Source organism: Saccopteryx bilineata, chromosome 4, assembly GCF_036850765.1.
Source record: "Saccopteryx bilineata isolate mSacBil1 chromosome 4, mSacBil1_pri_phased_curated, whole genome shotgun sequence".
Lineage (NCBI taxonomy): Eukaryota > Metazoa > Chordata > Mammalia > Chiroptera > Emballonuridae > Saccopteryx > Saccopteryx bilineata.
Genome location: NC_089493.1, coordinates 71,016,859 through 71,034,243, shown reverse-complemented (window position 1 = coordinate 71,034,243; position 17,385 = coordinate 71,016,859). Strand labels below are relative to the sequence as shown.

General features: G+C 36.5%; 1 protein-coding gene across 1 annotated transcript in view; it reads right to left on the bottom strand.

Moving 5' to 3' along the window:
• The window catches only part of FAM227B (family with sequence similarity 227 member B), a 265,178-nt gene that overhangs the window by 163,015 nt on the left and 84,778 nt on the right, over positions 1-17,385 (bottom strand). The window contains exons 10-11 of the mRNA XM_066276688.1: positions 16,872-16,998; positions 4,412-4,549 (exon numbers count right to left, since the gene is read on the bottom strand). Coding sequence (XP_066132785.1) covers positions 4,412-4,549; positions 16,872-16,998 — 265 coding nt within the window. The remainder of the gene's footprint in view (positions 1-4,411; positions 4,550-16,871; positions 16,999-17,385) is intronic.

Sequence of the window (17,385 nt, the reverse complement as noted above, 5' to 3'; positions counted from 1 at the left end):
TTAATAAAGCTGCAATAAATTATGTAGTTATTTGAAGAAAAATAATACTACATAATGTGAGGAAATTATTCATGTAGGTCTTCTAATATATATAAAAATAACAGCACAAAAGACAAAGAGGACATGTAACTATAGTCTTAAAAGTTTCTACATTTTTAGTGAAGTAGGACAATATTAACTTTAAGTAGTATTTTGATAATTTAAGAATGCATTAAGGAAACCTCAAAACTTACAAAGAGGTACAGGCAAATAAATAATAGAGGAATTAAAATAAATACAAGTATTAAAAATATTTGATTAATCAAAAGAAGACAGGAAAGGGAAAATAAAAGAACAGAAACCAGGTGAGTCAAAACTGAAAAAAATAGAAAGATGGTAAAATACATCTATAGTTATATTAAATGTAAATGAAGTAAGCACCCCAGTTAGAAGGAAGAGATTGTCAGACAGTAAAAAAACAAGATTCAACTAAAGGCTGTTTACAAGAAATGCAAATTAGACATAAAAACACAATGAGGTTGTAAGTAACATGTTAGGGAAAGATAGACCATGCAAACTACAAGTGTATGAAAGCTGAAGAGGCTGTATTATATCAAACAAGATAGAACCAAGAAGACAAGGGGAATTACCATAGATATGAAAAACATTTCAAAGTGATTAAAAGAAAACATAATAATATGTGCCCAATAACTTAAAAATAGATAAAACAGGTTGGCCAGGCTGTGGTGCAGTGGATAGAGCATCATCCTGGGATGCTGAGGACCCAGGTTCAAAACCCTGAGGTTGCTGTCTTGAGTGCAAGCTCATCAGCTTGAGCATGGGGTCGTTGGTTTGAGCCTGGAATCATAGACATGACCCACGGTTACTGGCTTGAGTTCAAAGGTCGTTGGCTTGAAGCCCATGGTTGCTGGCTTGAGCAAGGTGTCACTGGCTTGGCTGGAGCCCCAAGGTTAAGGCTCTTTGAGAAAGCAATCAATGAACAACTAAGGTACCACAACTATGAGCTGATGCTTCTCATATCTCTTCCTTCCTGTCTGTCCCTCCATCTCTCTCTCTTTCTCTCTCAAAAGAAGTAAAAAAAGTAGATAAAGCAAAAATTAACAGAATTAAGAGGATAAATAAATAAGTTTACAATTAAAGTTGGAGACTTTAATAATCCCTCTTAGTCATTAATAAAACAGCTCATTAAAATATCAGTAAGGAGATAGAATCAGAGTTAGCAAAATTTTTCTATTAAGGGTCAGATAGTCATTATTTCAGGCTTTGTGGCTCACACATGGTCTCTGTGGTATATTCTTTCTTTCTTCATTTTACTACAATTCTTATAAAACGTAAAAATGATTCTTAGCTCACAGGACATAAAAACAGGCTACAGGCCAGATTTGGTGCATAGGATATAGTTTGCTGACCTTTGATATAGAAGAGCTGAAAAATACTATCAAACACCTTGATATAATTAAGATTTATAAAACAACTGCAGAATGTACATTCTTCTCAAGTGCACATGAAATGCTCACCCAGATAGACGATGCACTTTACCATAAAGGAAGTCTCAATACACTGCAAAGGATCATATAGACCACACTATTTTAAAATTAGAAATCAGTAACTATAAGATATCCAGAAAATTCCCCAAATATTTGAAAATAAACCAATAGATCTCTAAATAACCCATAGGTCAAAATAGAATTTATACTGGAAGTTAGAATTCATTTTGAATTAAATGACAATGAAGGGAGAACATATTTAAATTTGTAGAACGTCGTTAAAAACAGTGCTTAGAGAAATTTACAACTTTAAATGCTATATGGAAAAAAGAAGAGAGTGATAAATAGGGTAAAATTTAAATGGTTGGTGGATCAGGGACATATAGGAGTAACTTATGCTATTTTTTATCACTTTCAGTAAGTGAAAATTTTCACAAAATAAAGAGCTCCTTCTAAACTCCTTAAGTTTTTGTTCAACCAAATTGTTATTCACATATGAAAGTGGGGAATAAGCACAGACATGCAAGATTGGGTCAAGATAGTCAAGTACCTCCCCATTCAAAATAACAACTACATACAAAGCTCTGGAAAAACCCACAGCAACAGCAAACAAGAAATTTCATGTAAACAATGCTGCAATAAACATGGGAGTACATTTCTTCTTTTGAATCAGTGATTTGGTGTTCATAGAATATATTCCTAAAAGTGTAATAGCTGGGTCAAAGGGCAGTTCCATTTTTAACTTTTTGAGGAATCTCCATACTGTTTTCCACAGTGGCTGCACCAGTCTGTATTCCCACCAGCAGTGCAGGAGGGTTCCCTATTCTCCACATCCTCGCCAGCACTTACTCTGTGTTGTTTGTTAATGATCGCCATTCTGACAGGTGTGAGGTGGTTTTAATTTGCATTTCTCTTATGATTAGTGATGTTAAACATTTTTTCATATGGTATTAGCCATCTGTATGCCCCCTTTGGAGAAGTGTCGATTCATTTCTTTTGCCCATTTTTAGATTGGATTATTTACCTTCCTGGTGTTGACTTTTAGATGTTCTTTATAAATTTTGGTTATTAACCCCTTATCAGACATATTGGTGAATATATTCTCCCATTGTGTGGGTTGTCTTTTTATTTTGTTAATGGTGTCTTTTTCTGTGCAAAAGCTTTTTAGTTTCATATAGTCCCATTTGTTCACCCTGTCCTTTATTTCACTTGCCCTTGGAGATAAATCAGCAAAAATTTTGCTACAAGAGATACTGGAGAGTTTACTTCCTATGTTTTCTTCCAAGATGTTTATGGTTTCACGACTTACATTTAAGTCTTTTATCCATTTTGAGTTTATTTTTGTGCATGGTATAAGTTGATGATCCATTTTCATTTTTTTTGCAAGTACCTGTCCAATTTTCCCAACACAATTTGTTAAAGAGACTGTCTTTACTCTATTGAATTTTCTTACCTCCTTTGTCAAATATCTGGAAACAGCCAAAGTGTTCTTCAGTGGATGAGTGGATTAAAAAGCAGTGGTACATATACACAATGGAATACTATGCGGCCATGAGGAAGAAGAAAATCTTACCTTTTGCGACAACATGGATGGACCTGGAAACTATCATGCTAAATGAAATAAGCCATGCAGAGAAAAAAAAAAATCATATGACCTCACTCATTTGAGGAATCCAATGAACAATGTGAACTGAGGAACGGAACAGATGCAGAGGTGGGATCAAAGGGACCAGAGGGAAAGCGGTCAGAGGAAAAGTGGAAGAGAAGATAGGATCAGAGAAGGAAAAGAGATTAATGAAACTATATATACATAACACAGCATTATTGAGAATAGGACAGCAAATCCTGGAGGGAAGGGGCGAAGGCATTGGGGGAGGGGGCAAAAAGGAGAGCCAAAGAGAACACGAGGGTGGGGAGAGATATATTCTGTGGGACACTTGAATCTATGTAAACACAATAAATTAAAATCAGAAATAAAAAAAAGAAATTTTATATAAAAGCTAAAAGTTAGAAGTCAGATAGCATGATACCTATGGGGATAAGACTGGGAAAAATCACAGCACAAATCCCATGAGCAGTAATTAATTTTAGAAATAAATATTACTGAAGAACAGTTTTCAAAAGAGTAGGTTAAGTAAGTTATTCCCTCCATCCTCTGACTATACTAAGGAGAAGTATGGAAAGGTATTTCCCACAACATTAGTGGTTTTAACTTTGCCTGCCCATTTAAGTCATCTGGGTAGCTTTAAAAAAATCCGGAGCCAGAGATTCTGATATAATGAGTCAGTAATGAGGCCCAAGCACCAGACCTATGTTTTGTATTAGAAATATGGTTTAAACAAGAGAAATAAACTTGCCTTGCAGTGCTTATTAATCTAGAGTAACTGAGAAATTTGGTACAAGAATTTGGCATGTAGTTCAAGGAACAGAAGAGAATACAAAAATATATACAAGTGAATTTCAAGTAGCCTGTAAGTGGACTACTAAACAAATGAAGAATTGGAAAGAACAAAACACTGGAATACAACTATCTTCCTTATAACAAAATAAATTCCAAGTGGATTAAAAAGTTCAATACAACATGGAAATAGAAAGCACTAGAAAAAAAAGAAAGATATTTTCATAATATTATGCAAGTTCTGACAAACATGCCACAAAACTGAAACTCTACAGAAAACATTTAAATTTACTGAAAAAAATATATAATATGACAAAATAAAAAAAGGACTTAAGCACATATAATTTTTATACTGAAAAACTAAAATGTAAAGCAATATTCAAACTACTATAATATCAATGTACAAATCTAATTTATTTGAAGATCCTCACTAAAGAGTAAATCATTAGAAAATTCTGGTGAATAAATAACACAATACACTTGATTTTGGCTACTTCACGCATTAGTTTATGATAAATTTACTTACAGTCTGATGTGCACTCTTGACTGCTTGCAATCCTCTCCTTTATCGATTCCATGGGTGCTTTCTTAGTACCGTGGATGGTTGTGGTGGACAGTTCTTTCAGTTTCCAGTGGGTCCAAAAGCCTTTTTGAGGTTTCAGACCTGTCAATAAAGAAATGCAAGTTAGCCAAAGAAATTAGAATTTTTGAAGATATCTTTTCAATTTGTCAAAGCATTTCTTGAATATATGCATTTTATTCTCACAACAGTCCTGTGAGGACTGTCAATCTCAAGTCTCTAATGAGAGTAATGTTTTACAGAAATGTTAATGTCTTATTATGGAAACCAATGAATTAGAAAGTAGCTGAAGCTTGACATGTATCATTCTGACTCATAATCATAGGTGAAATTCATATATCAACATAGGAGGTTACTTATTGTGAAAACTTGGAAAGGACCTAAATATCCAACAACAGTATATCCATACAGTGGATATCAAGTATCCTTCAAAGTTATCTTGTAAATATTTGCTAGCATAGAAAGCAAATTTTTTTCATAATATTTTTTATGTGAAAAATAGTTTTACCTAATATGTAAAGTGGCTATAGCCTAAATGTTAACATGATTGCCTTTGAGCATAGATGATAATTGTTTTAAAAATTTCCCTATCTGTATATCCTATTACTTAAAAAATAATATTTAAGAATCAATGACAGTACCCCAAAAGTAATAAAATATATTTCATTTAGACAGTTCTATTTTTGTTTTAAAAGCTGTGTAGGGTTGACTAATTCATTTAACCACACTAAACATTTGCATCCTGAACAATAGTAATAAAAACAACATAAATTTCTTTGTGTACTACATATGGTTGTTTTGAAGTTTATTGACATATGTTAAGATGTTCAGAATATGGGAAATATGAGCTAATATTATTACTATACATCAACATGCTCATGTATATAGCCAATATTTTCTCAGTAGTGACTGTTCAATGAGGATTATTTTCTATGCTCAGGTAGCAAAATTAGAATCTCCTAAGTGTTTTTAGATTCAGTTATCCCCCATTTCACATTAGTTACCACTAGATAAACTATGAAACAGCTTTCAGTTTGATTAACATGAATGACTCTTGATAGATTGTTTTAAAATATAGTGTATTAATAGGAAATCTGAGGCACAATAAGACCAGCAAATTAGATGATTAACATTGCAAAGATGTTTATTACTCACAGTTTCCAAGAGAGGGAGGCACTCCACGCCTTGAGAGGCCACACAGGAAAGCACAGGGGTTGGACAGGGGGCAGAGGAAGAGGGGAAACAGTGGGCAAGAGCCTTTATTGTGGTTTTTCATGGGAAGAAATGGATGAGACAGGGTAAACAGGCTTATAATTGGCTAGTTTGAATGATTTCAGCAGCCCTGTGGCATATGTGCTGTCCCCAGTGGTCTGGTATCTATCCTGAGATGATAAGGGCAAGTGGATAGTGGCCCAGAGTGAGAACCCAATAAAGGAAGGAGCCATGGTGTGGGTTCTGGATTGGTTGGTTTGTATTTAAAAAACATGCACGTGGGTGAGCTGTTTAATATCTCTAGGAACTGGCTAACCATGAAAGAGGCAGTCCCTTCAGAATCAGCAAGGCCCCATATGACAAATCACCAGAATATAGAAAACAAAAGAAATGGTTAGTACAGTGTAGTGTTGAATAATCCTTCCATTTCTGGAATAAACCTTACTACGTCCTGACATATAAAGAGATATAATGTTCAGCAAACACTTCTGAAAGCCTACTATGTTCTAAACTATGTATTTGACACAAAAGACCCAAAATTCAATTCAACTTAGTTATTGCCTGACATCAAGCCAGATGTAAAATTATTTGGCACAATACCTCATCCATAGTAGGCATTTAATGCTTGTTAGTTTCTCTGTTGTTTCTTTTCCAAATTAACATCTGGTTGAGTTGTGACTGCATCCCAACATTATTTACAGGTGGGAAATTCAAACTGGTATTTAAACTAGGATGCTTCTAAGGAATGGCATGAATAGAAGGTCATAATATCCAAATAAAGTGTGTTCTATATCTTCAGCTTTGAAAAAACTTAGCTTTGGCCAGTTGGCTCAGCAGTAGAGCACTGGCCCGGTGTGCAGTTGTCCTGGGTTCAAATGCTAGTCAGGGCACACAGGAAAAGCAACCATCTGCTTCTTCACCCCTCCCCCCTCTCTCTTCCCTCTATCTCTCTTCCACCCCCTGCAGCCAAGGCTCTATTGGAGCAAGTTGGCCCCGGCACTGAGGATGGCATCATGGCCTTGCCTAAGGTGCTAAAATGGCTCCAGTTGCAATGGAGCAATGGCCCCAGATGGGCAGAGCATGCCTCCTAGTGGGCTTGCCAGGTGGATATCAGTTGGGTGCATGCAAGAGTCTGTCTCTCTGCCTCCCCACTTCTCACATAAGAAAAATACAAAAAAAAAAAGAAGGGAAAAAGGAAAAATAAATTTCAGTTTTGAGATGTTTCTTTCAGTAGGTGTCACTGTATAACAAGTTTTACTACTGCAAAGTTCCTTGGCTGTCCTCTGCTGAGATGTTGCTGTTGTAATCATGTATGACGGACTGCAGTCATGTTGATGGGTGGGGTGTGTTGTGAGGGCTTTATGGCTTTGGCATTATAACTTTGGCTTTCTGGGTTTCCAGCTCTAACAATGGCGATCTCAGTCTTCTGGATGTTCTTCCCCACATTTCAACAGACCTGGGGACCAGCTGTGGAGCATCTCTGTTCTTCAGGGGAGGGAATGGCTTTGGAAAGCTAGTTGTGGGGTCTGTCTCTGCCACTCTCTGTACTGTGAGATGAGATAGGCGGGATCTGGGAGGGCTACACTTTAGTTTTCTCTTTCTCTGCTGAGTACAGGCTGTAGGAAGACTGTGAGAACACTGGCTTTGACCCTGCACTCTGGCTATTTTGGTTTATCTCCCCTCTGCCCCTCTATCTCACCACTCCTCCTGGTAGAAGGAGACCCAGTCACTTCAGGGTTCCTTTTCCATATCCCTCGAAAAATCCAAACAGTCTAAGCTTCCCTCCTCTCCATACTGTGGCAGAGGAAAAAAATACCCAGTCACATCAGATTTGTCTCCTATTCAGAGTGAACTGTGAATGTATTTTCTCTTCTGCCTCCCTTTTCAACTCATCCCACCTTTAGTCTATTCAGCATGTGGATCTTTCAGGCATACCTGTGAGCCCAGCTGAGGTTCCTTCACTTTGTTATAGTTGTTTAATTTGTTAAATTTTCAACGGGAGAACTCAAAAGGATTTCTTATGCTGTCATTTCTGACATCTATATTTTAAAAATTGCCAGGACAAATGTCAATTTGATTTTTCCATGTTTTTTTTATATCAGTTTTTCTGTTTACTTGTTATGTATATGTCTTTTATCCATATGGAGGCAATTTTTGTGATTGGTATAAAATAGGAGTCCAATTTCATTTTTCTACCTGTGATTATCCAGTGTTTCTAACACCATTTATTGAAGAGATTATCCTTTTCCCATTAAGTATTCTTGGCACCCTTGTTAATCATTAATTGACTGTATTTGTGAGGGTATATTTCTGGCCTTTCGTTTTTGTGTCATTGGTCCATGTGTCTATTTTTATGCCTGTAACATACTGTTTTGATTACTATAGGTTTCTGGTAATAATTTGAAATGAGGAAATGTGTTATAGTTTTCAGTGTGCAGATGTTTAACTTCCTTGTCTATATTATACCTAAGCATTTTATTATTACTGATGCTATTGTGAATGGAATTGATTTCTTTATTACTTTTTCATATATTTTGTTGTTGGAGAGATACAACTAATTTTGTATACTGCAAGTGAATTCATTGATTAGTTTCTTTTTTTTTTTTTGAAGAAGAAGAGCCATCTTTATTTTATTTTTTTTATTTATTCATTTTAGAGAGGAGAGGGAGAGAGAGAGAGAGAGAGAGAGAGAGATAGGAGAGGCAGAGAGAGAGAAGGGGGGAGGAGCTGGAAGCATCAACTCCTATATGTGCCTTGACCAGGCAAGCCCAGGGTTTCGAACCGGCAACCTCAGCATTTCCAGGTCGACGCTTTATCCACTGCGCCACCACAGGTCAGGCTTGATAAGTTTCTATATGTAAGATCATATTACCTACAAAGAAAGACAATTTTATTTCTTTCTTTCCTATTTTGAGACTGTTTACTTCTTTTTCTTATCTAATTTCTCTGGTTAGAACTTCCATCACTCTATTGAATAAAAGTGTAAGATGTGGGCACCCTTGCCTTGTTACTGATCTTAGAGAAAAAACTTTTAGCCTTTCATCACAGTATGTTAGCTATGAGCTTGCTAAATATGGTCTTTATTATGTCAAAGTATATTTTTTCTATGCCCAATATGTTGAGCATTTTTATCATGAAAGGAAGTTGTATTTTGTCAAATGATTTTCTGAATATATTGAGATGTTCATATGGTTTTTATTTTTTATTCTATTAATCTAGTGCATCACATTTATTAATTTGCTTATGTTTTGGGGTTTTTTTTGTATTCTTCTGAAGCCAGAAATGGGGAGAGATGGTCAGACAGACTCCCGCATGTGCCTGACCGGGATCCACCCGGCACGCCCACCAGGGGGCGATGCTCTGCCCCTCCGGGGCGTCGCTCTGTTGCGACCAGAGCCACTCTAGCACCTGGGGCAGAGGCCAAGGAGCCATCCCCAGCGCCTGGGCCATCTTTGCTCCAATGGAGCCTCGCCAGTGGGAGGGGAAGAGAGAGACAGAGAGGAAGGAGAGGGGTGGAGAAGCAGATGGGCGCTTCCCCTGTGTGCCCTGGCCGGGAATCAAACCCGGAAACTCTGCACGCCAGGCTGATGCTCTACCACTGAGCCAACTGGCCAGGGCCTAATTTGCTTATGTTGAATCATCCTTACATCCTAGGGATAAATCCTGATTGATCATGTATATGATTTTAAAAAATTTCTGTTGAATTCAGTTTGACAATATTTGGATGAGAATTTTGGCACCTATATTAATCAGGGATATTGGCCTGTAGTTTTCCTGTAGTGTTTTATCAGGCTTTAATATAAGGGTAATGTTTTCATAAAGTAAGCTTGAGAGTGAATGCACCTGTCAATTTTTAAAAAGATTTTGAGAAGGGCTGTGTGGGGAAAACAGCTGTGTTAGACTTGCTCATGGGTTTACTGGCTGCAAGCATTTTGCCTGACTAGTGTGTCTATATAAGGTTATGGATGTTTTCCCTTGTGGGTGATTTTCTCAGACCACTCTCCCACAGCTGTGAGGTGTGGTTTTCCTAATCCTTTGTCCTTCACTGTGAAAAGCAAGATTTTTCTTTGTTTATTTGCTTGCCTGTCTTTGTGAGCCTCCAATAAATGGGTAATGGTCTAACACTGTCTAGCTCTGCAATTCTTCTACCGTCTTCCCAAATTCAATGCAAACCTACATGGCCTCTGTCTCCAGCATTAAGTTTGGTGTAGTGGGCAGGATTTGGAGCAGATTGGTATGGAGCCACCAACACCCTTGAAATGTAGAGTAGAGAAATGGTCATTGTTCTTCAGTGTATGGTTCCCCATGGCTGTCCTTTTGGAGGCTGTGGGCTAGGTGTTTTTTACAGCCCTGCAAGAAGAAACTGAGAGCTCTGTGTAAAAGGCTGTCTGAGGTCAAAAGCTCTAGGATGATCTGCACTGAGTGCCAACAATGGCAGGAACTGGAATGGTCACTAGAGAAAGATTTCAGATTTGAGAACTGCAGGTCAGGCTATAGGCTAAGAACCAGAAGCAGTGTGAACTGGAACAAGCACTGGAGGAGACCAACTGGGTTGAAGAGCTCCAGTGTAAGATGCAGACTGAGCACCAATGGCTCCTGGAACTGAAACTGTCTCTGGAGAAGGAATTACAGGCTTCTGAACTGCAATTTTACCTGGAAGCTGAATGTTGGAAGTGACAGTTGTTGGAGAAACAACTGCAGGTTCAAGAGCTCGAACTTCAACTTTAGGCCAGTAGCCAGCAGCTGCAGGAGCCACAATGTTCACCAAAGAAGAAGCAGCATCCGTGCTGGCAGAGTGGCTCTGAGTGCCAAAAGCAGGTGTTTCCAACTCCTCTGAGGAGGAAACTCAGGCTAAAACTGCCATCTGCAGACTCAGAGCCTGGCTGGTGGTTGCCCAGAAGGTAAAAACCCAGCAGCCAAGAGTGCCTCAGTGTCAGGCACAGTCCTCTCCACAGGCAGTGGAGCACTCTGTGGTCTGGCCCTAGGCCCAGGCAGAGCTGATGGAATTGGGGCAAAATTCAGGTAGAAGCTCATCAAGCCCATGGCAGCCTGGTTGCTGCAATTGTGGGACATAGGGGGTGGATGACATCATACTCTTTGGAACAGAGATGGAGAAGCTGGCCAACATTACCACACATTCCTCCTTGAGGCAGCATCTTCAGAACTGCCATGACAACCTAGGAAACCACACCCTATTAGAATGGGTTATGGCTGCCATTTGTACCATCTGGCAGAATGCTGGAGACTTGCTAGAGGCAGTGAGTCAGTGGCAGTGCTATAGTGAGCTGCCCCAGTTCCTTCAGGAACTAAGTATAAAGAATGCTGCTTTCAACCTAAGGTCCTGTGAACCAGATGAGGAAGTGTTTACAGCAGGAATGAAGGACCTTACTCTCTGCAGTGCCTGCCCTGCCAGCTCTTTTTGGGTCACTAGTGGCTATATTGAGCCCCATGTGGGGCAGCCCATCAAAGTGGTTATACAGACAGTGGCGGATTTGGGGGAGCTGGAGACAGTATGGGACTGTAAGGCTTTGAGGGCTGCTTCCCGTGCTGCCCTTGCAACTAATAAGAAAAATGGGCCTGTAAAGACTATGCAAACACAGATGTAGGTAGATTTGATTGCTGCTGGGGCAGATAGAAACTGGATGCAGGTCTAATAAAGTCCTGTTGGAGCTTTGGTGGCAGCTTGAGCCAGAACAGAGGTTCCAGCCAAAAGCAGGAAATGTGGGCAGCCATGGCAGCTGCCAAGAAAATGGCTGGCATTCTAGTTGCACAGTTGCAAGGTTACTTGTTGGAGATAGCTGTGGAAGAGGAGGATCCCTAAGATCCGTTATTTCAGTTTAAATATGGGGAAGGCTGAGGGACCTGTCCGATAGGGATGGGTGGGGACCAGAGGCCCCATATGAAATTGGCAATCCACTGGCCCCCTTCTAATGTGCAGCAGATGTTTTTTGGGTTCTTTTTTCCAGCAGTAAGAGAACTGTCAAGGTGGCAAAGGCCTCAAATGTGTTTGACTCTGCCAGGCCCTGTGAACTTGCTGAGGGGTTTGGATGGGGCTTGTGGCAACAGACAGAGAGCTTATGGAAAGGTACTGAGACTCTTTAATAAAGAGCTATATGGCTAGTTGCCTGTAATGGATCTTACCTTGGTAATTTGCACCAACAGCTGGGCTGTCTATCATGGACTGATCATTGAGCAGTGTAATGGACTCTTGGACTATGACCACAGGGGACCACTGGCTCCCTTGCTGGGTGGACATCTCACTTGTAGATAGTACTATGAGAGACCTTGTTGGAGGTTGTGCTACCTTAGGAGGCCATCTTGTATAGGAAAGCTTCTCTCATCTAGTTGCAGGGATGCACCAAGGACATTTTCTTCTGTGGACATAGCCTTGGACTATATAGGCCCTCTAACCTACTGTGGGATTGGGGGTTGAAGGTGGGTGGGTCTCCAGTTAACTCTCTGGACAGATTGTTCACGGAGACATTGTGAAGGGCACCTTTGTAATTATTGTAATTATGGTACAACTTGTACCATACAGTCTGCTTATTTCTGTAATGTACCTCACAGGAACAATCGTGAAAGATACTTGTGTAGATTGTGATGCAAGCAACATTAAAAGGGTGGAATGTGGGGCAAACTGCTGTGTTAGGCTAGTTCACTGGTTTAATGGCTGTAAGCACTTTGCTTGATCAGTGTGTGAACATGTGGCAGTGTCATGTGTTGATACTCTATGTAAGGCTATGGATGTTTGCGCTCAGGGCAGATTGCAGATGGCAGATTGTGGATTGCCTGCCCATCACTGTGAGGAATTATTTTGCTTTTCATTTGCTTGATGCCATGAGAAGAGGTTTTCTTCTGCCTGTTTGCTCATCTGCCATTGTGAGAATCTAGTAAACGGTAATGGCCCAATGCTTTCTGGCTCTGCAGTTTCTCTATTGTCTGCCTGAATCCAATGTGAACCTAACTGGCCTTGGTCACTAATATTACAACTGCTAAGTGATAATTTGTTACAGCAGCAATAGGAAACAAATATAGACTCTCATGCTTTTTTTTTCTTATTACATATCAGAAACTTTGCTAATAAAAAATTTTGTTTGTGAAAAAAATGAACCAAATATGAGAGCCAACTAATACTGTAAGTAATGGAATTAAATATATTGTCAACAGACTAATAAAGTGATTATATCATATTGAAAAAACTTTTGATGCATTTAGGATGAGAATATTGAATCCAGTATTTTAGATTTGTTATATAATTATTTCCACAACAGAGAATAAAACATGTTTTATAAAATTCTTTCAACAAGTATGTTAGTCAAAGCCAAATAATTAGTCAAATTTGAAAGAGAAAAACTTAGCAAAAGTAGAGAGATGGAGACCTCAAAGATGGTCTAGGAAGATCCTTAACTCACCTTCTTCCATAGACACACCAAATTTACAGCTACTATGGATTATTTCCCTGTGAAAACAATGAATTGCTCTACATAACAAAGGATAAATGAACTGCATCAAAATGAGTGGATGAGTACCAAAATGAGTAGATGAGTTTCAGCAAGCAGAAACACAAAGCAATGTAGCTTACCTAGATAGCGCAGCAGAGCCAAAAAAAATTTTTTTTTAAAAGGTAAAAATACATCAAGGACTTCAAGTGGAATAATATTTACATTACAGGGGTCCCAAAAAAAGGAGAGAGAGAGAAGGGGGAAGAAAATAAATTAAAAACAAAATGGCTGAAGAGCTCAATAATATGAAAAAGGAAACTGACCTCCATATACAAGAAGACCAGAGAGTTCTAAATAAGATGAACCCAACAAGATCCCCACCAAGATATATTATAATTAAAACGGCAAAAGTTAAAGATAAAGAATCTTAAAAGCAGCAAGAGAAAAAATAATTTGTTACATACAAGGAAAATGTGAAAGGCCTTCAACAGATTACCAAAAGAAACTTTATAGGCCAGAAGAAAGTGGTATGACATAATCAAAGTGCTGAAAAAAAAAATACTTAGAACCAATAATTTTCTACCCAGCAAGGTTATTATTAAAAATAGAAGTGATTAAGAGTTTTACAGATAAGCAAAAGGCAAAGAAGTTCATCATCATTAACTGGCTTTATAAGAAATGTTAAAGGAACTTCTATAAACTGAGAAGGTATGGTATTAATTAATAATAAGAAAACAAGTGTAGGTAAAAATCTCACTGGGAAAGGCAAAAATATAGTCAAGTTAGTGGAACAATCACTTATAAGTTAACACAAAGATTAAAAGACAAAAGTAGTAATATTAACTAAAATTGAAATAATTAGTTTAGGGATATATAAAATAAAAAGTATCATCAGAAATATGATATGTGATGAAGGGACTAAAAATAAAAAGTTTTAGAATGTGTTCATGTTCAAATTCAAGTTGCTATCAACTTACCACAAAGGAAAAACTTATAGTTAATACATACAAAAAAAAAAAAAAAGAGAAAAAAAATAAACTTAAGAAAGCCATCAGACTCAATGGAAGAGATAAAGAGAAGAAAGCAACAACAGAAACAAGACTACAAAAACAGCCTGGAAACAATTAACAAAATGGCAGTAAATACATAATATCAATAATTACCCTAAATATAAATGAACTAAACTCACCAATCAAAACATACAGTGCTTGAATTAACTAGAAAACAAGACCTATCTATATGCTGCCTATAAGAAACACAGTTCAGAAGTATGGACACACAGACTGAAAATGAAGGGATGGAAAAAGGTATTCTAAGCAAATGGAAAAGAAAAGAAAGCTGGTATAACTATACTCATATCAGACAAAATAGGCTTTAAAGCAAAGTGTGTCAAAAGACAAGAAGGTCATTACATAATGATACTGGGTCAGTCCTACAAAAAATATAACATTTATAAATATATATGAACCCAACATAAGAACACCAAAAAATACAAAGCAAATATTAATGAACCTAAAAGGATAAAATGGAAGCAATACAATAATAGTAGGGGATTTAACCTTCATCAATGGATAGATCATTCAGTTAGAAAATTAACAAGGAAATATTAGCCTTAATAGATACATTAAATCAGATGAACTTAATAATTATATATTAAACATCCCATTCAAAAGCAGCAGGATACACATTTTCCTCAAGTCAACACAGAACACTCTCCAGGATAGCTCACATGTTAGGCTACAAAACAAGTTTCAGTAAATTCAAGAAAATTGAAATAATATAAACCACCTTTTCCAACCACAGTGAAATAAAACTAGAAATCAATTACAAGAATAAAACTGGAAAAATAACAAAAACATGAAGATTAAACAACATACTACTGAACAACCAAGAGGTCCTCAAAGAACTCAAAAGAGAAGTAAAAAAGAATCTAGAGACAAATGAAAATAGAAATACAACATTCCAAAATCTATGGAATACAGCAAAAGAGGTTCTAATAGGGAAGTTTATAGCAATAGAAGTGCACTTAAAAACACACACACAAGAAAAATCACAAAATCACAATCTACCTTTGCTCCTAAAGGAAGTAAAAAATGAAGAACATACAAAGTTCAACAATAGTAGAAGGAAGAAATAATAAAGATCAAAGCAGAAACAAATAAAATAGACCACAAACAGAAAAGATCATAAAACTAAGAGTTAATTCTTTGAAAAAATAGACAAACCTTTAGCTACACTAAACAGGAAAAATGCGAGAGGGCTCAAATAAATAAAATCAGAAATTAAAGAGAAGTTACAACTGGTACCACAGAAATACAAAGGATCATAGGAGAATACTATGAACAATTATATGCCAACAAATTGGACAACTTAGAAGAACTAGATAGCTAGAAACATATAATCTTCCAAGACTAACTCATGAATAAATAGAAAATTTTAGGCTAATATTCTTGATAAATACAAATGTAAAAATCTTCAAAATATTAGCAAGCTGGATTCAAGAATACATCCAAAGGATCATACACAATGATCAAGTGGATTTATTCCAGGAATTCAAGAGTGGTTCAACATGTGCAAATCAATCAACATGGTATATCATATTAACCAAATAAAGAATAACAAAAATGCATAGAAAATATTTGATAAGATTAACATTCATTTATGATTTTAAAAACTCTCCACAAAGTGGTTAGAGAGGAAAAATATATCAACATAATAAAGACCATAGAGTACATGACAAACACAGAGCTAATATTATACTCAACAATGAAAAGTTGAAAGCTTTTCCTCTAAAATCAGGATCAAGACAAGAATGTCCATTACTACCACTTTTATTCAACACAGTATTGGAAATCCTACCCAGAGAAATTAGGTATTAAAAAAAAAAGAAGAAATGTCATTATTTGCTGATATGATACTATATATAGAAATTCCTACAGATGCCCCCCAAACTGTTAGAACTAATAAATGAATTCAGCAAAGTCACAGTTCACAAAATAAATCTGTGGTGTTTCTCCCTCCTTAAAATGTGAAACACTTCTTATAGAAATGATTTGGTTACTATCAACACAAAATAGTTTTAAAAATCAGTCAAAATTTGAATTGAAATATTTATAAGAAGTACTACTTGAAAAATTGTCAATAGCTTCTGGTAGTTTACAACAGTATAATAGTCTTAGAATAAATATGCTGGGAAGGTCATTCCTAGAGTGTGTAACTATACCTTAGTTTTAAACACAAATACTTAAGTCTCAAGCTAAACACTCTACGAATAGAATTTTACTTCCCGTTCACCTTTCAGTCCTACCACTCCTACCTACAAGCACATCATGATTCAAAAACAAGTTTCTGTGATTAATAATTGTATATTCTATTAGCTCTAGAATTTACCCAATATTATTTGTTATATTATTTCCAAAGAAAGCTTAAAATATTTATCTTCCAAATATAGTATAATGTATATGGCATGACTTGATTTCTGTAGCAATTCAGTTTTCTGTAATAATTTCACTGCCTATAAAATTATTTGGCATCTCAAGTTAATAACTGATTAATTTTGGTATTATAAAGTTTTCATAAGAAAATAATCATTATTATTTTAAAATATAGGTATCCATATGGCATGTTTTGCAAGGTAGAGAATTACCTGTTTTTTCCTTGTTATTTATTTATTTATTTTTTACTGGATTAAACAAAATCCAAAAGTTTTAGGTATCAAAATAATGATCAATTGTTAAATGACATAGTCATACCTGACATCCAAAGAAAAATGTTATTCCCTAGATCTTCTTTAAATTCATCATTAAAGAGATCACTGGATTCTGGAAATGCTTCCTGGAATGTTGCATAGATAGCTTGTGCCAAGCAATCAGGATACACCTACCAAAAACAATCATATTAGAATAATTTCATATTTCATATAACATATCTCAACTACCAAAAATTATTGTCTGTGAAATAACAGTCTCTCTTTTGTTACAGCTTGCTTTTGGCCATTTATTATCTCTTTGTACATCTAATTAAGGAACATAAACAATAAAGAATAAAGTCAGTTAGTTTGGCTATTTCACAGCATTTGGGGAAATTTTTCAATTTGGATAAAGGATAAAGTTAACAATTAAGATAAAGTTTGATGAATATATATTTACTTCATTCAACCTTGCTATCATTATCTTTTTTTATAAAATTATGCATACAGGTCATTTTAATAAAAAGTTAATCACTATTGCATTATTTGCCATATTTCCCCAGGTATAAGACACTCCC